The sequence below is a fragment of the Prionailurus viverrinus genome, chromosome B1 (genome assembly GCF_022837055.1).
Source record: "Prionailurus viverrinus isolate Anna chromosome B1, UM_Priviv_1.0, whole genome shotgun sequence".
NCBI classification, from domain to species: Eukaryota; Metazoa; Chordata; class Mammalia; order Carnivora; family Felidae; genus Prionailurus; species Prionailurus viverrinus.
In genome coordinates this window covers 150743800-150765968 of record NC_062564.1, presented here as the reverse complement: position 1 = coordinate 150765968, position 22169 = coordinate 150743800, and the positions used below count along the sequence as shown (strand labels likewise).

At 36.2% G+C, this 22169-nt stretch overlaps 1 protein-coding gene and 1 long non-coding RNA gene across 3 annotated transcripts in view; one reads left to right on the top strand and one right to left on the bottom strand.

Moving 5' to 3' along the window:
• LOC125163635 (uncharacterized) overlaps positions 1-4132 on the top strand; it is a 19430-nt gene extending 15298 nt beyond the window's left edge. The window contains exon 2 of the long non-coding RNA XR_007151523.1: positions 3920-4132. This is a non-coding gene — a long non-coding RNA (uncharacterized LOC125163635). The remainder of the gene's footprint in view (positions 1-3919) is intronic.
• GNRHR (gonadotropin releasing hormone receptor) lies at positions 931-22169 on the bottom strand. 2 transcript variants are annotated; one of them, XM_047855666.1, is made up of 3 exons: positions 21651-22169; positions 3864-4083; positions 931-1175 (listed from the first exon to the last, which is right to left on the bottom strand). In XM_047855666.1, the coding sequence occupies exons 1-3, from the start codon at positions 22167-22169 to the stop codon at positions 931-933; spliced, it is 984 nt and encodes a 327-aa protein (XP_047711622.1). The 2 variants fall into 2 exon arrangements, with proteins under 2 accessions (XP_047711622.1, XP_047711623.1); XM_047855667.1 differs by having other exon boundaries at positions 1154-1175; positions 3864-3955.

Sequence of the window (22169 nt, the reverse complement as noted above, 5' to 3'; positions counted from 1 at the left end):
CATTTGTTTGATTTATTATTTATTTTTCTTAGTGACTTGTGGATTATAGATTCAGTAAAATCAGAAAATAGAAAAAAATCTCTCCTATTAAAACAGAGGGCATATTATGTATAAGACATGATCAGTATAGGTCTCATCTTGATTGTATTTAAAAACAGTGTTATATTAGTACAGTTAATTACCACAAACTCCACTGATTATGCAGCCTAGAGGAATGTTCTAACCCCTGTCCAAATATGAATCCTTCTACACTTGCTGTTTCTATGAAGGCACTTCATGCTGTCTCAAGATTGGGATGAAGGAGAGCTACTTGTAAGTCTTGTCAGGTGGTTGGAATGGATGGTGGGTTGGTTGCTGAATAATTCAAACTTCAGATGCTTTTGGAATCAAAGAAAAAATTAGATCCATTGCACTTTGTTTTTAACCAGAGGAGGGAAGATTGATCTTATGGGCAGGGGAAATACTCTGTCTGTGCTTTGCATATTATTGTAGTGTAAGATATAATTGCTGCTAAGCCCTTGGAATAAAACTCTCAAAGGCATGCCTAGGTTAAGACTGTGTTGTAGTTTCTGAGCCTTACTTTTTGGAATCTCTTTGCTTAGGCCATGGCTCTTTTAAAAATTTACACATTATTAGACAGGGAGAAAATGATAAGAAATCTATATAACATAGGAGTTCAGAAAGGGCAGAAATTAGTTCAGTTTATGATTATGAGGTAATATTTTATTTTTCTTGTATTTTCTTTTTCTTTGTATTTTTTCCTTTATATTTGAATTTCTGATAATGTGATTTCTAAAAGAATAAGAATGTTAACATTAAACTCTGCTTTGTTTTTATATAAAAACGCTGCAACCTTTGTGTTTATTATTCTCATTTGATGAAATTCACTACCATGCTCTTTTTCACATGACTTCCTGTGTATTCTACCAATTACAGAGAGAAATATCCATATATAAGTGGATCAAAGCATGGATTTAAAAGAGCAAAAAGAAAGAAGAAGTGATTTACTGGATCTGACACCCTATTTAACATTTCAGGATCAAACCAGTACCAAATTCCTAGGACATAGTAGGGAGTCCAGCAGACAGTAAATGAAGTGGCAAATGCAACTGTCATCTTTAGGGTCCTCAGCCGAGCTCTTGGTATATTGTTCTTAGATTGATTCAGTTGTAATTCTGTGAGATAGAGAAAAAAGTAGGTGTTTAAAGACCAGTTTTATTACAAAACCAAAATGGACAAAAAAGGAAGAGAGAATCACTAATTCAAACTAATTACTGGAATAAGAACACATTTCCAATATTTTTAATAATGGTAGTTTGTTTGAAAAGGTTGTTAATGTTCCAGGTTTTCCACTGTTATGTCACATAATGAATAGAAAAGATTAAAGATGACAGTGCTCTTAAAAATAAGTTTCCATCAGGGGCGCCTGGGTGGCTCAGTCGGTTAAGTGTCTAACTTTGGCTCAGGTCATGATCTCACCGTTTGTGAGTTCAAGCCCCGCATTGGGTTCTGTGCTGACAGCTCGGAGCCTGGAGCCTGCTTCGGATTCTGTGTCTCCTCTCTCTGCCCCTTCCCAACTTGTGCTATGTCTCTCAAAAAATAAAATAAATGTAAAAAAAAATTTTTTTTAAGTAAGTTTCCACCAAACTAATTTGGATTTGAAGCATGAAAGTACTCAAACTCTTGGGGCGCCTGGGTGGCGCAGTCGGTTAAGCGTCCGACTTCAGCCAGGTCACGATCTCGCGGTCCGTGAGTTCGAGCCCCGCGTCAGTCTCTGGGCTGATGGCTCAGAGCCTGGAGCCTGCTTCCTATTCTGTGTCTCCCTCTCTCTCTGCCCCTCCCCCATTCATGCTCTGTCTCTCTCTGTCCCAAAAATAAATAAAACGTTGAAAAAAAAAAAAAAAAAGAAAGTACTCAAACTCTTAAAATATAAATTTAAAAAAATATAAAGTTGAGCTGAATTGAATTATCTGTTCACACAGAATTATACTTACTGAAATATCTCTGACAGTAAGGATAATGAGGATCACGCATGGATGAAAGTGTGTTGTCCAAAATTGTCTTTCTCAACCATGTTCTATGATATTCAAAACAATTTCACTTTTCATACCAATGCATCACTTAAAGTTCGCAGGTGTGTGTGCGTGTGTGCATGGTATATGTGGTGTGTGTGTGGGGGGGGTGTATGTTGCCTGTGTGTGTGGTATATATGTGCTTACTGTATGGTGTGTGTGTGTTTTGTGTGTCTGGTGTGTGTGATACGTGTGGTGTCTGTGTGAAGTTTGCAACTTCTTGTTCATTGATCACAAAAGAGTGGAAATATGGAAGAAAACATTTATGTGCATGATGTTTTAATTATAAAATCAATTTTAACTAGAAATGTTAAAGTCGATAGTTTATTGAGTACAGATTGGTTATAGATTTTTGTCATACAAACGTAATTACCATTTACTCTGTACCTTGCTATGGACCGTGTTCTTTTCATACATTATTTCATTTAATCTTCAGTATATGTAAACTTTAATGACATAAGTAATAAAAAAATCAGTAGGGATAAATACTTTAACACAAAAAAATCTTGGCTTAGCACGGGGGCTAGATTTGAAAAAATATTGATCCTCCTATAACATACTGTATTTCTCCCTCTTTTGAAATATCATCACATTTCATTATTGGTTTACTGTTTTACTATCTTTTCTGCTAGATGGTGGACTCCAGGAAAGTGGAATAGTTTACTGGCCTGTTTTATTCACCATGGTATCCACATCTATCACCATTTCTAGCAATATTGAGTAGTTAATACATACTGGTTGAGTAAATAAAAGATTAAGTAACTAAATCTATGTTAATAATATTTAACTATTGCCCTTTGCCTCTGCTGTTTTCTTTTTCTGCTTCCGCCTACCTCACGTTTCTTCAGATTCAGCCCTATTTGGGATCTATCTTCTTATTCTCTATGCGTCCTTCTTAGATATCCCTTATAGAACTGAATTTCTCTAGGATAAGATTTTGAAGGCAAATTGTTTTTGCAGTATACTTTTTAATAAGAATCAAATATCATTTTGTGCTGGGAACTGCCCAAGTTTCTATTATAGAGCATCACCATAATTATTTCCTTTAGAAAAAAATCTGCTGAGAGTAATCACACTACAGTAATTAAGATGATTTTCCTATTAAGTTGTACCAGGTATAACTTATGCATTATGCCACTGATAACATGTCTTTTGGATGTTATGATGACACAGCCATGTTTACTTTGCAAATTCATAAATTTTAGTTTTTGGGAAAGTACCAGATTACTGAAGCAAAAAAGGCACAACCACAGCTGTGGAAATTCAGATAAAAGTGTCAGTTACAACAGTATTTCACACACCAATGTACACACACACACACACACACACACACACACACACACAACACAAGCCCAGTTATGTTGTGTGGAATAGGGGATTTGAATATGAAACAGAACGGCTGAACTTTAGCGAGTCTCTTGGCTACCATTTAACGAGGTATACTTTGCAATATTATAGAAATCAGGTGTTTGGTATGGTGTTATAGTGGCCCAGCAGGAGCAATTTGCCAATGCTTATACTGGGTAAAATAAAGTAGTTGTTCTTTCATTCTTAATTTCATGGTACAAATTTAGAACATTGGGAGATACCAAATGACCTCATCTGTAAATTAGGGATAGTAAAAGTATAATAAAAGTATTACCTCATTGGGTGAGTGTGAATAGTAACTGAGCTAATGTATGTAAACTGCTTAGAACAGTGCCTGGCCCATAGTGCATATCACTCTGCTTTGAATATTGCTGTTTAAAACCTGTTTGCCCACAATTAACATTGAGTCTAAGGAATACATACTGTGGGGATCTTGATGAAGGACCTGTGTCAGGGTGAAGATGATTTTTGCATTGCAGATTAACATGATGAGAAGAGGGATGATGAAGAGGCAGCTGAAGGTGAAAAAGTTATAAAAGGCCTGATGCCACCATTGTGGAAAACTGCAGTGTGTGACACATTGAGAGAAACCATCTGTCTGCCCAGAGCTGTCTGCTAAGTGGATCATCCGGAAGATGTATAACTGTATGAGAAAAGAAAACAATTAAAAGATGGTGTTACTTTCTTTCAAACAGTATTTGCATGTTTTCTTGAAAGCTTTTTCCTTCTGTATTCTCCAGGTCTTCTAACACGTTGCCCAAAGCAATGACTAAGCTCCTTGATGTAATCCTTTTGTCACTTCAATGAGAAGCTGTAAAGTGGATCTTTACTTAAAATATGTTTGGGTAATGTGAATGGATCTATAGGATTTTGGATTTTTTGGAAACTATTTCAACCTAGCAGAATGATCAGCAACCAGGGATTTAAACATTGTTGTATTTCAATTTCAGTTGCAATTATGCTGAGTAAACCTTTTGGAAGTGATTTTGTCCATCATAACTGTAGCAGCTAAAGCTGTATCTAGCAGTTAGAATGTGCTCCCCAAATACATACTTAAATTTTATTTTTTGAAACAGAAAACCCCATTCAAATGGTCAAAGACATGAATAGACCATTTACAAAAGATGTAACAGTGGCCCTTAAACACGTGAAAAGATGTTCAACCTCACTTGTGTGAAGAAAAATGCCTATTAAGGCTACAGTGACATGGCATTTTTCACTATAAGGATTGGCAAAAATTAAAAATAACATACTTTCATGGGCAAGTTGTAAGAAAATATAGACTCTCCCACATTGTTAGTAGGAATGCAAATTGGTACAACCACTAGGGAGAAGAATTTAGCAATAGCTAGCATAACTATATCTGAATTTACCTTTGACCCAGCAATCTAAATCCAGGATTTTACCCTGAAGATACACTCCCACCTCTGTTATATGAAAATACATAGCCAGAAAGTTATTCATTGATGCATTGTTTGTAATTGAAAAAACATTAAAAATAACAAATACCAATTCATGGAACAGTAGTTGAATAAACTGTGGTGGACCACACAACAGAGTGCTATACAGCTGCAAAAAAAGAGTAAGGAAAATCTCTGTATATTTATGTTCATGTGTGTGTGTGTGTGTGTATTTTCTAGCTCTGTCTTCTGGAAGCCTAGGAAAAATGATATCCCAGTAGCAATAAGCACATCCAGCACTCTAGTACCCAGATCTTGTTTTCTAAATACCATTCTCTACCAAAAGGAACCACAGAGTTCATTGGAGAGGTGAGTGAGCCCAAGGGTGACAAGCAAACTTCAATATGTGCTTGGAACAGTTTGTGCCAAAAAGCCAAGAAGTACTAAAAGAATAATGGAGCATGTCAAAAAGAGCTCTGGAGCCAGCTTGAAAGTACTCCCATTGGTCAAATCTGGGACAGTTTAAGCATTGAAAACAAAACCAAAAATAAATAAACCAAAAAAACAACAACAACAACAACAAAAATCCTGATAAAAGGAATGATTAACAATAAAATGAAGAATCCATGAATTCTTGCTGATAGTAATTACAAAAGAATGACTACAAATAAATGGGGAGGGGAAAAAAGCTCTTTGTTAATGTAGAAAGCCAAATAATGTATAAGGAATAATGAAAGTAGTGATTACCAAATGGTAATAATAAGTGATTCAGGCAAGCATCATCAATGGATGGTAAAAACATGGATGAAATTTGAAGAAAGCAGGGTATTAACATCATCTTGAAGTATTTACCTGCAAGACAGCTTTTCTTGTAAAGAGTAAAATTAATAACTTTACAGTAGATAACCAAATAATTAAATTAACATAGCCAATAATGGGACCAACTGACAACATCTGCTTCCTTATATAATGCATTGACAGGTACTAACCATCACTTCTTTGCTATCTTGGATTATAACCTTGGATTCTTTTTTGTTAAAAGGAACATTTTTGGGACAGTTGCTCAGGTATGAATAAGTTATATAGATTAGAATAGTATTTTTTCAGTGTTAATTTCCTGATTTTTGTTTGATACTTGTGGGTATGTGCCAGAAAAAACAAAACAAAACAAAACAAAACAAAACCAAAAAACAACACTGAAGTATCAAAAGGGACATCATATCTGAATTTACTTTTAAACAATTTAGAAAAAATTTATAGGAAACAAAGCAAATAAGTAATGTAGTAAAATATTAATATTTGGGGAAACTGAGGGAAAGATATTCCAGAAAACTGTATGATTCTTGCAACCTTTCTCTAAGTGTGAAATTATTTTGTTGTTGTTTTTGAAACACAAATGAATCAACCATTTAAGAAACGTTGCAAAGATGACAGAGTAGTAGGGGGACCCTATGCTTGCCTCATTCCTTGAACACAGCCAGATAAATATAAAATCATTCTGAACACACAAGTGATTGGTCTGAGGACTGAGAGACAATCTGCACATCTAGAGGGAGAAAAATGGCCACATAGTGGAAGATAGGAACTGTGGAGAGTTGTTGGGGCAGAAATGAATTGTAGGTGCTGTAGAGGGGAGGGAGCCCTGATCACAGAGAGAGGGGAGAGAGAGAAAGCAGCATACAGGGGATTGCACAAGAAAAACACTTCCCCAAAAGCATTCACTGGGAAAATGAAAGGGGCTGATTATTGTAAGTTTTTACAAGCAGCAGAACTCAAAGTCTGAAGTTTTAGAAGTCTGCACCATTGCTGGAATCATGCCTGGCAGGCTTAGCGATGCTCCTGTGGGGAAGGAGGACAGAGGCCCAGGAGCAGACAGTGTGCTCTGAGGATCCTTTGGGTTGCACTGAAAAAGACATTTCCCCTTATTGGAGTGTATTTGGGAGAGATGGCTTTGCCTCTCAGAGGACAAAAGAAATGGTGGCACCATTGAGAGGTCCCATTAATTAGCATAGCAGCAGAGGCACCTGCTGAGGACAGCTAACCTGGAAGTCAGTTTTTGGCTGTGTTTTATCATAAACTCTGAGCCCCTGCATGGTTGTGTGACTTCTTTTCTGGGACAAACTGGCACCAACCACAGTGCAGTGAGAACTTTCCCTAAAAGATCAGTGCATGTCCCTAAAATTTGGAGTTTGGAAACCCAGCCACATGCCTGAGCTAAAACACAGGAGCACGGAACCAGATAGCTCAGACACAGACAAGGTGAAGGCAGGGTTCTGATGGAAGCCTGGAACACAAGAGTAGAGATTGTTCACACTTATGTGAGGGCTTGCTGAAAAGAGATATGTGTGAACTCCCCTTTCCTGGGACAAGAAAGTGAGGTGGCACCATTTTCACCCACCCATCAGCACAGACAGATTTCAGTGAGCAACACAGCACTCCCAGTGGAGGCTGAAGCTGCTTATATCAAGCCTTGCCCCACTGTGCCCTGCAGGTGCACCTCTACTAGGGCAAGTCAGCCTGAGAACCAGTGCAGCAGGCCCCTCCCCCAGAAGACCAGCACAAGCCCCTCACCCTCCATATGCACCAAGTCTACTGACCATAGAGTGATGCAACGCTTTAGCTCTAGGGGGAACAGGATCTTGGCTTTTCTAACAAGCAGACCAAAACCAACTGGTTAAAACTTGCCACATCAGGATAAGGTCCAAACACTCCTCACTGCAGGTAAGAAGAAACTCTGCAGAGGACTGATCTGAGGGGAAAAAGCAGCCAAGACACTACAGCAGGGTGCACACAGCATACACCAAAAAAACTTTCTGAAGTTCCAGGCCCTGGACAGTATATAACCTCTTCTTAATATAGCCATTATATTCAGAGGCAGGAAACGTAACGGTCTTTCTTAACAATAGAAGACAGAGATCTAGGCAAATGCTAAGATGGGAAAGTTCATCCCAAAAGAAAGAACAAGAAGAGGTCGCAGCCAGGGATCTAACCAAAACAGATGTAAGTAATATGCCTGAACTAGAATTTAAAACAACAATCATAAGGATACTACCTCAGCTTGAGAAAAGTATAGAAGACACTAGGGATTCCCTTATTGCAGAGATGAAAGAATTAAAACCAGTCAAGCTAAAATAAAAAATGTAACTGAGATGCAAAACTGATCAGTGTAATGACAACAAGGATGGAAGAAGCTAAGGAAAGAATAAGTGATATAGAAGATGAAATTAGGGAAAATAATGAAGTTGAAAAGAAGCAGGAGAGAAAAATATTGGATCATGAATGTAGACTTAGGGAACTCAGTGACTCCATAAAGCATAATAATATTTGTATCATAGGAGTCCTAGAAGAAGGAGGGGAAAAGGGGCAGAGGGTTTATTTGAGTAAATTAAAGCTGAAAACTTCCCTAATCTGGGGAAGAAAACAGACATTGAAATCCAGAAGGCATAGAGAACCCCCATCAAAATCAACAAAAGGAGGCCAACAGTAAAACATAGTAGTAAACTTTGCAAAATACACAGATAAGGAAATAATCCTGAAAGTAGGAAGGGAAAAAAATCATTAACCTACAAGGGAAGACAAATAAGTTTTGCAGCAGATCTCTCCACAGAAACTTGGCAGGCCAGAGGGAGTGGCATGATATAGTCAATGTGCCAAATGGGAAAAATATTCAGCCATCAGTGCATTATCCAACAAGACTGTCATTCAGAATAGGAGGAATGATAAAGAATTTCCTAGACAAACAAAAACTAAGAGTTTGTGATCACTAAACCAACCCTGCGAGAAATATTAAAGGGGACTCTTTGAGTGGGAAAGAAAGACCAATAACACCAAACATTAGAAGGAACAGAAAATATCTCCAGAAACAATGACTTTACAGGTAATACAATGGCACTAAATTCATATCTATCAATTAATCACTCTGAATGTAAAAATGACTAAATGCCCCAATCAAAAGACATATGGTAACAGAATGGATAAAAAAATAAGACCCATTGCTGTGCTGCCTACCAGGGGCTCATTTTAGACCTAAAAACACCTGCAGGTTGAAATTGAGAGGATGGAGAATAATTTATCATGCTAATGGACATCAAAAGAAAGTCAGAGTAGCCATACTTATATCAGACAAACTAGATTTTAAACCAAAGATTGTAACAAGTGATGAAGAAGGACACTAAATCCTAAGTAAAGGATCTATCCAACCAGAAGATCTAAGAATAATATCTAAGAATATATCTAATAAGATCTAAATATTTATACTCCCAATTTGGGAGAACCCAAAGATATAAATCAATTAATAACAAACATAAAGAAATAGGAATAGGAAGGGGCTTTAAACACCCTGTTTACAGCAATGGACAGATCATCTAAGCAGATCAACAAGGGAAAAATGGCTTTGATGACACACTAGACCAGATGGACTTAACAGATACATTCAGAACATTTCATCCTAACACAGCAGAATATTCACCTTTTTGAGTTCACATGGAACATTGTACAGAATACATCACATACTGGGTCACAAATCAGGCCTTAACAAGTACAAAAAGACTGAGTTCATACCATGCATATTTGAAGACCACAATGCTATGAAACTTGAAGTCAGCCACAAGAAAAAATCTGGAAAGACCACAAATACATGGAGATTAAAGAATATCCTACTAAAGAACAAATGGGTTAACTAAGAAATGAAAGAAGAAATAAAACAAATATATGGAGAAAAATGATAATGAAAATATGACAGTTCAAAATCTTTGGGATGTAGCAAAGGTAGTCAAAAGAGAGAAGTGTATACCAATACAGGCCTACCTTAAGAAGCAAGAAAAGTTTCAAATACACAAGCTAACCTTACACCTAAAGGAGCTAGAAAAGGAACAGCAAATAAAGTCTAAAGCCAAAAAAGGAAGGGAAATAATAAAGCTTAGAGCAGAAATAAATGATGTGGAAACAAACAAAAACAGCAGAAGAGATCAATGAAACTAAGAGCTGGTTCTTTGAATAAATTAATAAAATTGATACATCTCCAGCCAGACTTACCAAAAAGAAAAGAGGACCCAAATAAATAAAATCACAAATGAAAGAGAAGAGATCACAACCAACACCATAGAAATGAAACAATTATAAGAGAATATTAGGAAAAATTTTATGTCAACGAACTGGGCAATCTGGAAGAAGTGGATAAATTCCTGGAAACATACAAACTACCAAAACAAACAGGAAGGAATAAAAAAAACTGAACAGACTTGTAACTAGTTAAGAAATTAAATCAGTAATCAAAAATCTCTCAACAAATGAAAATCCAGGGCCAGATGGCTTCCCAGGGGAATTCTACCAAACATTTAAAGAAGAGTTAATATCTATTCTTCTCAAACTGTTCCCCCCACCAAAAAAAATAGAAATAGAAAGAAACTTCCAAACTCATTCTATAAGGCAAGTATTACCTTGATTCTAAAACCAGACAAAGACCCCACCAAAGGCCAATATCTCTGATGAACATAGATGCAAAAATTCTCAACAAGATACTCATAAATCAAATCCAACAGTACATGAAAGGAATTATTCACCATGATCAAGAGGGATTCATTTCTGGGCTGCAGGTGTGGTTTAATATTTGCACATCAATGTGATGCACCACACTAATAAAAGACAAGAACCATATGATCCTCTCAATAGATGCAGAAAAAGCATTTGACAAAATACAACATTATTCATAAAAACCCTCAACAAAGTAGGGATAGAGGAACATACCTCAACATCATAAAGGCCATGTATGGAAAACCCATAGCTAATATCATCCTCAATGGGAAAAAACAGCGCTTTTCCTCTACAGTCATTAACAAGACACGGATGTCCACTCTCACCAATGTTATTTACCATAGTAATGGTAGTCTTGCCTCATCAATCAGACAACAAAAAGAAATAAAAAACATACAAATTGGCAAGGAAGAAACCAACCTTTCACTATTTATAGACAACATGCTACTCTATGTAGAAAAACTGAAAAACTCCACTGAAAATTACTAGAACTGATATGTGAATTTAGCCAAGTTGTAGAATAGAAAATCAACATACAGAAATCTGTTGCATTTCTATATATCAATAATGAAGCAGGAGAAAGAGAAATCAAAGAATTGATCTAATTTATAATTGAACCAAAAACCATAAGACAGATAGGAATAAACCTAGCCGATGAAGTAAAATATCTGCACACTGAAAGTTATGGAATACTTCTGGAAGAAATTGAGGATAACACAAAGAAATGGAAAAATATTCCATGCTCGTGGATTGGAAGAACAAATATTGTTAAAAAGTCTATACTACCCCAAGAAATCTACACATTTAATTCAACTCCTATCAAAATACCACCAGCATTTTTCACAGAACTAGAACAAACAATTGTAAAATTTGTATGGAACAACAAAAGACCCCAAATAGCCAAAGGAATCTTGAAAAGGCAAAGCAAAGCTAGAAGTATTACAATTTCAGATGTCCAGTTATATTACAAAGCTGCAATCACCAGATAGTATGGTATTGGCACACAGACACATAGATCAATGGAACAGAACAGAAAACCCAGAAATGGACCCACAACTATATGGTCAACTAATCTTTAACAAAGCAGGGAAGAATATCCAGTGGAAAAAAGACAGCCTCTTCAACAAATGATGGTGGGAAAACTGGACAGCAGTATACAGAACAATGAAACCAGACGACTTTTTATACCAAACAGAAAAATAAATTCAAAATGGATGAAAGACCTAAATGTGAGACAGGAAGCCAAATCCTACAGGAGAACATAGGTAGCAACCTCTTTGACATCAGCTGTAGCAACTTCTTACTAGACATGTAACTGGAGGCAAGGGAAACAAAAGCAAAAATAAACTATTGGGATTTAATCAAGATAAAAAGCTTCTGCACAGCGAAAGGAACAGTCAACAAAACTTAAAGGCAGCCTACAGAATAGGAGAAGATATTTGCAAATGACATATCTGATAAAGGGTTAGTATCCAAAATTTATAAAGTATTTATGAAACTCAACACCCAAAACCAAATAGTCCAGTTAAGAAACAGGCAGAGCCATGAACAGACATTTTTCCAAAGATATACAGATGGCTAACATCCACATGAAAAGATGCTGAACATCACTCATCATCAAGGCAATGCAAATCAAAATCACAATGAGATACCACCTCACACCTGTCAGAATGGTTAATGTTAGCAACTCAGGAAACAGATACTGGCAAGGAAGCAGAGAAAGGGGAACCCCCTTGCCCCATTTGTGGGAATGCAAACTGGCGCAGCCACTGTAGAAAACAGTATTGAGGTTCCTAAAAAGTTAAAAATAGAAGTACTTACAAGCCAGCAATTACACTGGTGTTTATCCAAAGGATACAAAAATACTGATTGAGGGGGCATAGCACCCGAAGTTTATAGCAGCATTATCAATAATAACCAAACTATGGTGGTGCCTGGGTGGCTGAGTCAGTTGATTTTGGCTCAGGTCATGGCCCAGGGTTGTGGGATTGAGTCCTGCATCAGGCGGCATGCTGAGTGTAGAGCCTGCTTAAGATTTTGTCTCTCTCTCTCTCCCCCTCTGCCCCTCTTCCCTGACTATGCTCTCCCTGAAACAAGTAAAATAAAGTAACATAACATAACATAACATAACATAACATAACATAACATAAAAATAAAATAAAATAAAATAAAATAAATAAAACAACAACAAAAACCAATAGCCAAACTATGGAAAGAATCCAAATGTCCATCAATCGATGAATGTATAAAGAAGAGGTGGTATATATATATATATATATATATATATATATATATATATATATATATAATGGAATATTATTCAGTCATCAGTCATCAAAAAGAATGAAATCTTGCCATTTGCAACGACATATATGGAGCTGGAGTGTATTATGCTAAGTGAAATAAGTCAGTCAAAGACAAATCCCATATGATTTCACTCACATGTGGAATTTAAGAAACAAAACAGGTAAAGATAGGGAAAGGGGAAAAAAGAGAGGAAGGGAAACCATAAGAGAACAGACTGAAAGTTGATGGTGAAAGGCGGGTGGGGAATGGGTTAGATGGGTGATGGATATTAAGGAGGGCACTCGTTGGGATGAGCATGGGGTGTTATATGTAACTCATGAATTACTAAATTGTACACCTGAAACCAATTTACCATATGTTAACTATCTAGAATTTAAATAAAAATTTGAAATAAGAAAGAATAAAGAAATGTTGCCAAGTACTTTTCAAAAACACATACTAATGAATATACACTGAAATTTTCCCCATTTATCAAGTGAACTTCTTACCTAGTCATTTCCAAGCTTCTCCACTGAGAAACTTCATTTTACCATGACACATTATTAAAATGAAAATATAAGAGTGACCAAGCATTTTAAAACTAATAGCAAATAAATTCAAACAAAAACGTTACAGGATTTTTAAAATTTTAAGCAATTGAGGGACAGTATTTATTTTTTAAAGTCTTTAATTGAATTAATAAATCCAATTAACTTAATTAATTCCACAGGCCCAGGATTTGTTTCCTTTTTGGGGTGATGGAGTGGTAGTGGAGTATGCTTTTAAAAAAACACAACAACCCTATATTTCCTTTCTTTCTTGTAGAGAAATTTAATATAATATAAATATAATAAACTCTAAATAAAATATAAGTAAAATAATATAAAATATAATGCTCTATCTTTTATTTGTAATTAAAATGTTGATTTTCAGTTTCAGATCTTTTTTCAAGGGCAAAATAGTATTGTTAAATTAATCCACTAGAGGGTGCACAATGATCATATCATCAAATTTAAAGCTCAGAAACTCAAACATGTATTCAGCTAATTCTGTTTTATAATCCCGATCTTTTTCCGTATCACAAAGTAACCATTTAAGTTTTCCATACTTCTTTGCAGACTGACTTTAAATTTAAAGTTCAGTTCTGAATTTGACCCAACAGATGTTGTGAGTCTTTGGAAGAGTTACTTTACAAAGAACTTGAGTATCTAGTATTTCTTTAAAACCTTAGGTACTTCCCTCCACAACTTCCTGATCATACTTGGACCCAGATGATCCGAGTTTGACTTTCTTCTCTGCACTAGGCCACATTTTCACTTTAATATTTCATCTTTTTAAGTTAATATGATAAAACTTTCAATAAAATGGCTTTTTTTTTTCCTGGTGCAAAAAGATGATTTATTAAACCACCAGGACAGGTCCTCTGGGTGGAAGAGGTGCCTGGACCCTGAGGAGAGACTGATTATGTACTTGGGAGTTGGGGAAGGTAAAGTCAAAGGAGTGTGTTTCCAAAGGGATTTTCTTTCTTTTTTTTTTTTTAAATATGAAATTTATTGTCAAATTGGTTTCCATACAACACCCAGTGTTCATCCCAGCAGGTGCCCTCCTCAATACCCATCACCCACCCATCCCTCCCTCCCACCAGCCATCAACCCTCAGTTTGTTCTCAGTTTTTAAGCGTCTCTTATGTTTTGGCTCCCTCCCTCTCAAAAGAGATTTTCATATGCTAAAGAAAACTCACAGGACACTGGAGGCCTAGCTATCCTCAAGCTAAGGTTGTTTTTCCCTCTAGCAAAGCATTAACTTAAAGACAGTAAGGAGTTCCTGGAGAAAAGGTATATTGTGCCTGCCTCAAGTATTTGTCACCGGGCTGCACGTTATAAGGAAATTTAATCTGACTTTGAAATAAAGTACTATGATTTGAGCTGATTGTTATCATCTTCGTTTAATAAATGCTTATTTTTAAAGCAACTCCTTGTTCAAAAACTACTCTAGGTGCTCTCTGTCATAAAAGATGAACCAGATATATCCTGTTATCAGAGAATTTAAAATTTGGTAGGGGAGATAATAGCATGGTTGTGACACCTGTCATACGTACTAGGTAGACTGTGATAAGTGCTAAAAGAGTGATATGGTAAAGTGTTATGGTAACTCAGAATCTTACTTTCTCATAAATTGTTTTAGCCTAGGTTCAGTTTATTTTGTGCTCCAAGGTCATGTTCATTTGAATGATTAGTATAGGGATCTACTTTAGTTCGTGAGTTGTTTGTTGGTTTTTTTTTTTTTTTCGTCTTTGGATTATATTTCTTTAATTTCTTTGTTTCTCCTTTCTTATACCTGACCTCAGTTCTCATCAGTATTTGCTTTATTTTGCCATAAATGAGAGAAGTATGTTTTCCTTCTTTACAGTCATTTGCATATGCTTCTTAGAGTATTATTTTTAACCCTCACCTTATCCCAGACTAATTACGTTATTGTCTAATCTTTTCCGGAGGTAATTATCTTTATTACTATTTTTAAATGTTTATTTATTTTGAGAGAAAGAGAGCATGAGCAAGCAGAGGAGGTGCAGAGAGAGGGAGAGAGAGAGAGAGAGAGTCCTAAGTAGGCTTCACTCTGTCAGCAAAGAGCACGACACGGGGCTCGAACCTGTGAACAGTGAGATCATGACCTGAGCCGAAAGGAAGTGTCAGACGCTTAACCAACTGAGCCACCTGGGAAGCCCCAAGAGGTAATTATTTTTAGATAATGTACTTCATTCAGTTTCCTCATCTATAAAACAGAGATGTTAATAGTATTTACCTCTAGGGGCTGTCAAGACAATTAAATGATTTAATACTTGCCAAGCATTTCTAATAATGCCTGGCACACAGCACTTATATGAGTTATAAACATTATTATGAAAAAAATTTCAGGGCACACAACTTATAAATGTGTATTCATATGTTTATTTATTTATATATTTGTAAATGTATACCATATATTATTTCCTTATAGCTCTTTAGCATCTATTCTCAACTTAAGACTTTCCTGCCATATCCTTCTCCAGCATCCTACAGGAAAAAAGGAAATAGACAACATTGCATGGTGTGATATAGTGTAGTATTTAAAAGCTCTGGGTATGGAGTTAACTGGATATACTGACACCCACACTTACTAGACAGTAATCTTGGGCGTTGTATATAACATTCTTAACCTTAGTTTCTTTATGAATGAAAAAAAAGATAATTGTATCCAATATAGAGAGTTGTTGGGAGCCTTACAGGAAATAATGCATGCAAAAGGATTTAGCATATTTCCCGGCACATATTTATGTCTTCAATAACTAACATTTATCATCATCATCATTATTGTTGTTATTCATGTATTTAGTATGCTACTACTATGTTCCAGTATAGTTCTTGGCATATTGTACACGTGTGACATTTATTTATTGAATTTAAGCTCCTTGTCAAGTTCAGAAACACATTCCATTCCTGTCAAGTGCATGTATATATATATTATATATATATATATACACATACATATATATACATATATATACACATACATGAATATACATTTATGTAATTTTATATAAATTTATATATAAAAATTTATATTTATATTTATATATAAATTTATATAAATTTATATACATAATATATATATATATTTATTTAATGTTCGTTTATTTTTGAGAGAGCACAGACAGGGAGAGACAGAGAGAGGGCCGGGACGGAGGATCCTTAGCAGGTTCTGCGCTGACAACAATGAGTCCGATGTGAAGCCCGAACTCATAAACTGCAAGATCATGACCTGAGCTGAAGTTGGATGCTCAACTGACTGAGCCACCGAGGCACCCCCAGCCATGTATCTTTACACCAAAGACCAAAAGGATGTCTCATATATCATGCCTTCCGACCTGGGTTAATGTTAGAATTTAAAAGCTGTCCGAATGTATGCTCCATATTAACATGGATAAGCTAGTGGTATGAACTTCTGCAAATAAACTGCTACTCTGTAACTCTTGTGGTAAATGACTGTCATTGGAAAGCATGTGATTTTTGATTAGATACGGACACATCTAATTCAAGAAATGTTTTATCCTCAACATGCACTTACGAACCTAACCACACATAGTCTTAAAGCAGATTGCCTTTCAGGTCATGTTTGTTCCTTCTCTTCCTTTCCCTTCCTTTCCTTTTTCTTTTCTCCCTCTTCCTTCCCTCCTTGCCTCCCTCCTTGCCTGCCTGCCTTCTTCCTTCCTACCTTCCTCCTCCCTTCCTTCCTTCCTTTCTTATTTGACTGTTACAAATGATACCTTTAAGACTAGAACGATTATGCATCAGCATATATAGCTTTCAGAATGAGCAGGACAGCCTGGTGACTAGGGAGTAGATTGGCTAAACTTACTTATCAGTCAGAATGAATGTTATAATTTTGAGAAATTGGAAATAATCTTTATGTAAGCCAATTCTCTTTGCTGTCTCTTAAAGGATCATTTAATTTTCATACTCGTATTTCCCTATTATTTTATCTCCTGACTTCAAAAACTCTTTATGAACAAAGGAATGAAAGCAGGAGGAGAGGAAGGAATGAACATTGTCAGAGTGTTTAAAAATTAAGTCTTGTTCTAGATGATTTTATGTATCTTTATAATTTATTCTTCACAATTAGCTTTTAAACTTAGTTACAGTAATTTACTCAGAACCACAGAGATGGTAAGAGACAGCATTGAGATTTGAAACCAACTTTGTTAAAATCCAATATTCATGCCATTTCTACTATTCTATTGTCTTCCAAGCTTTGTTTCAGGGAAATCTAAGGTCTTTAGAGACCATGAACAGGGCTAGTAAATGGTCAAGCAGAAGATTGGCTTCCCTTACCTCTCTTTAGCAAGAACAGCTCCACTTGTATGTTTCATTGGGGCTCCAGATAGAATTTTGCTTTTTTTGTTTTAAGTTTACTTATTTATTTTTAGAGAGAGAGAGAGAACGAGCGTGAGAGGGAGAGGGGTAGAGAGAGAGGGACAGAGAATCCCAAGGAGGCTCTGTGCTGTCAGCACCACGTTCAATGTGGGGCTCAATCTCACGAACAGTGAGATCATGACCTGAGCCTAAATCAAGAGTTGGACGCTCAACCAACTGAGCCACCAGGCACCCTTAGAATTTTGCTTTTTTTAAAAAAAGTTCCATTACTGGGAAAAAGTTTGAAAGTTGAGCTATGCTATGCTGGAACTTCTGAAAATATATCCCCAGACCATCACAGAATTTCTCAAGCAATAGACAATCAATATATAAACCAGAGGATGATGATTAAATTCATCCTTTCAATGTAAATTAGCCGTTACAGGATGCACCTTTGTCAGTGGGCTTATCCATAGAGCATGGTGAAGCTTACTATGTGCCACAGTCTAGAAGTAAAAAGCCCTTTCAGTCTTTCATCTTCCCCATTAAACATGTGTAACATTAGTCATGGGATTAAAACCTCTTTTATTCAGAGAGACAGCAGAGAGACAGAGCTATAATAAAAAGAAAAACCAGACTTAATACAAAGACATGAGTCCAACAGGTCAAGTGACATTGAGAAAGTCAATGAATCCCTTTAAACCAGTTGTTTTTGCACTGCAGATTGTACCCATCAGTTAGTGGCAATCAACAGTAAATAATGAAACAGTAAATAATGAAATGGAGGGGCGTCAGTTGAGTGGTTGACTGTATTTGGGCTCAGGTCATGATCTTAACAGTTTGTGGGATTGAGCCCTGCATGGGGCTCTGTGCTGACAGTGCGAAGTCTGTTTGGGATTATCTCTCTCCCTCTCTCTTTCTGCCCCTTCCCGACTCATGTTCTCTCTCTCAAAATAAGTAAACTTAAAAAAAAAATGAAGTAGAATGGTGTTGAATATTTTATGAAAAATTTTCCCAGTTATAAGTGTGTGAGGAACAAAGTCCCAATGTAGTATGCATTTCTTACTGCCAGAAAGGTGTGCACGCCATTGCTTTCAAAGATTCTCTTTGTATGTTCTCTGATACACGGGGTGGTGGTAGTAACATGGCTGTTATGTGCTGCACAGAGTGAGGTTTTTCAGGAAGCTTCGGCAAAGTGCTTTACAAATATAATCTGCTGCTGAAAGTAAGGATGAATTATGTGTTTTACCAAATAAAAGAAAACCATCATTTTCTATGGCCCATATTCACATAAATCTCTCAGGAAGAGTGATGTATTTGAGGTCAGGCTATTACATGAAAATCCTAAACAATTCAAACTTAATTTCATAATTTCTTTTTACTATATCAAGACAGATAAGTATTTGGCACTATCTTTCTATTATTGCTGTGACATACTTAGATGAAGATAATTGAATTAATAAATCAATATTTTTATTATACCGTCTGGGACAGTGCTTAGAGAAGGTTGAAATTGTTAATTTGCATTTCAGTTATTATCACAATTTGACTTATTTCTACTTCTTCAGACTTTCATCAGTATCCTAACTTACCAACTACTTTCCAAACGGCTATACTTCTCCAAAGACCTTATACTGATATCATCATGTCCTAAAGCAAATGTTTTCAGCTCTTTTCACAGTTTGCCTTCCCTCCCCCTTCAAACAGAGAAACAAACAGGGAGACACTTCTGTTCTCAACCTACCTGCCTATTTCAATAGTTTCACTATTAAAACTCCTTGGCTAAAAATATTAGAGCTTTAGTTTATACCGTTCTCTTTATCTCCTTAAATCCAATTTGTTGCCAAACTTTGTTTTTTGTTTGAAATGTCCCTCTTAAAATCAATGCTCTCTGAGACCACCCTAGCCACCAACCTAATCATTTCATTGCCAGAAAATTCAGAAAAGGTTTCTCTGTTTCTCACAATTATTTGGGTCTATGAAAATTTTCCTAAAATATTTTTGTTAAAAAATCATTTTATTTCTTGCATAGGACTCACAAAGGATATGTGGCTCCCACATTAATTTCAGAATTTCCCCTGGTTATCAATGTCTTCTATAATATAGGTCCATTATACCTTTCATTCATTCATTTAAATGAATGAAGCCAATTTGTTTTTAAAGGAAAAAGTGAAGGATTTATTTGATCTGCAGAGAAATTAGATCATCTGAACATTTAAAGTTTCTATTTCTGCTAGTTGTCCTATTATGTACAGTGAATGTTAATGAAGTTGAACACAACAGAGTCTCCACCGTTTAAGAGTCTATTCCTTAATGACAAAGACGAGCAAATGCATGATCATGATGTTTTATGACAAATAGTACATGAGAAGTGGAAGACAAGGGAGCAACCACCAAATCTGATATCCTGCTGGTGCCACCTCTCAATCTTTCACTTCAGCCAGATAAGTGTCCCGTGAAAATTAATCACACATTTCAACCTTTCCTGAAAAATATATGTGATCCTTGACTTTTTTTTCTATCCAAATACCATTCATCTGAAAAAACTCAGCTTATCCTACTTTTTTCTTAAATCATTCCTTTACCATTTCAACTCTTACTCATTTCTCCTTCTTACACTGGTACTAGGTTTTATAAATGTTTAGTATATGGTTGTATTAGTTTTATAAAAGTATTGTCTCCACAACTGAATTACATTTTCTTGGGGGGTGGTTTCTTTGAAACCATCAGTATCATGCTCAGTGTGAAGAACCTAACTTGTTTATCTTTCCTAAGAAAAAGAATAAATAGGCAACACTCTTAATTTAGAGAAACAAAATGGAAAACTTAAACCATAGCTTTAGCTAAATAGTCTCATTTCAAGAGACGTATTTACTATACCCATTCTTGTATATTCAGTCACTGTGAGAATCGTCATATGCCTTTATCCAGGAACATCAAAGTACTTTAGTTTTTCCCATTCCTCCTGCCATAAAACACACCCCAACTAAATTGATCTAATATCCATGAAATATTAGTTAAGTGAGGAATTGGTGGTGAAAATTTGGTGGCCCAACTTTTTAGTGTTTTAACTGTATTTAATGAGTTTTGCATGGCAGGATTTTTTGTTGTTTTATGTTTCTTCTTTTTGTTTTTTAAAGCACCTGGCTCATTTAGAATGTCTACATAAATTCCATTTGTAGTGGCAGATTTTGGGAACATCCTAATTAACCTTGATGCCACTTCTTGACACATCCTTGTACCCTGGGTTCATCATCATACGATACATTTACAAGCATAGAGACAATTTACTCATCTGTTATTAGGGAATCTTTGCTATTTGTAAGACCGTGTCCTTTTCTTCAGAGATATGACTGTTGAAAAAAAGGCAAATTCTACAGGCCAATTAACCAGGTTGCCTCAGATGAGGACAATCTGGAACAATATCTACCTGTACCTGATTTTGCTAACAGCCTGTTATGGTCTAAACTTTTTCCAGAAAAGCTCAAGTCAATCTCAGAGAAATATTCAGATTTCAGAAGTCTGGGGTTTCCCACTTTTCCTCTTTATTCAGTCCCACCCAGCTGCAAACTCCAGAACAACGTACTAGCTGACAATAGTTCTAAGTTGCGACAGAAACAGATTAGTTTCCACTCAAGAAATCCCAAATAAGACAAATTATAAATACTTTCTACCTATGCAAATTCCATAGTTCCTAAATATTCTCTCCATTTACTGTATCAACCAGAGCAAAAGAAGAACTAGAGGAAAGAATAAGATGGGGATGAGGTCCAATTGGACAATAGCCACATTTTTTGAGGAGCATTTACTATGTACTAGAGATTATGCTAGACACTTTAATACATTGTTCTTCTTATCTTTACAAAAGTTGCATAATATGGGCATTACCTCCATTTTATAAATGAAGGAACTGAAACCCAGAGAAGCTAAAAATTTGCCCAAGGTAACAGCCAGGATTAAACTTTGCTCTTGAATTTCCAGAATCCAAGCTCTCGAAGACAATACAATACTGCCTTTGACATACAATAATACAATACAATACTCAAGATTAGATAGGAAATCTGTGATTGCCATATCCAAACAAGTTCATGATAATGGTTTACCTGTGGTCCAGCAAGGATACTACTGAGGAGCCATGCCAAGCCAATCATGGACTGTCCGAGCTTGCCATTGCTTTTCACAGCTAGAGGCCTTGTGATGGCCAGGGAGCGGTCTAGGCTGATCACTACCATCATGAAAGCTGGGGCATACATGGAGAAAAGCTTCAGATAGCTGAGAACTTTGCAGAGGAGCTCTCCAGCATACCATTGAACTGTAATATTCCACAATCCATCTAGTGGCATGACAAGCAGAGTCTCCAACAGGTTGGCTAAGGTCAGATGTTTTAAAAGCATCTTCATTCTCGAAAGCTTTTTTCCTTTCTCTTTCTTCTGAGTCCACTTCTGAAGTTTCAACAAGAAAGAAGCATTAAAAGTTGTAGAGAGTAGAAAAAGGAAGAAAGTAACCGTCACTCGGATCTTTCCAGATAATGTCAGTGTGGGGAGGTTGCCCTGCATCAGTGGGATGCTGTTGTTTATGGCTGAGCAGTGATTCTGATTCTGTTCAGGAGGGGCACTTGCCAT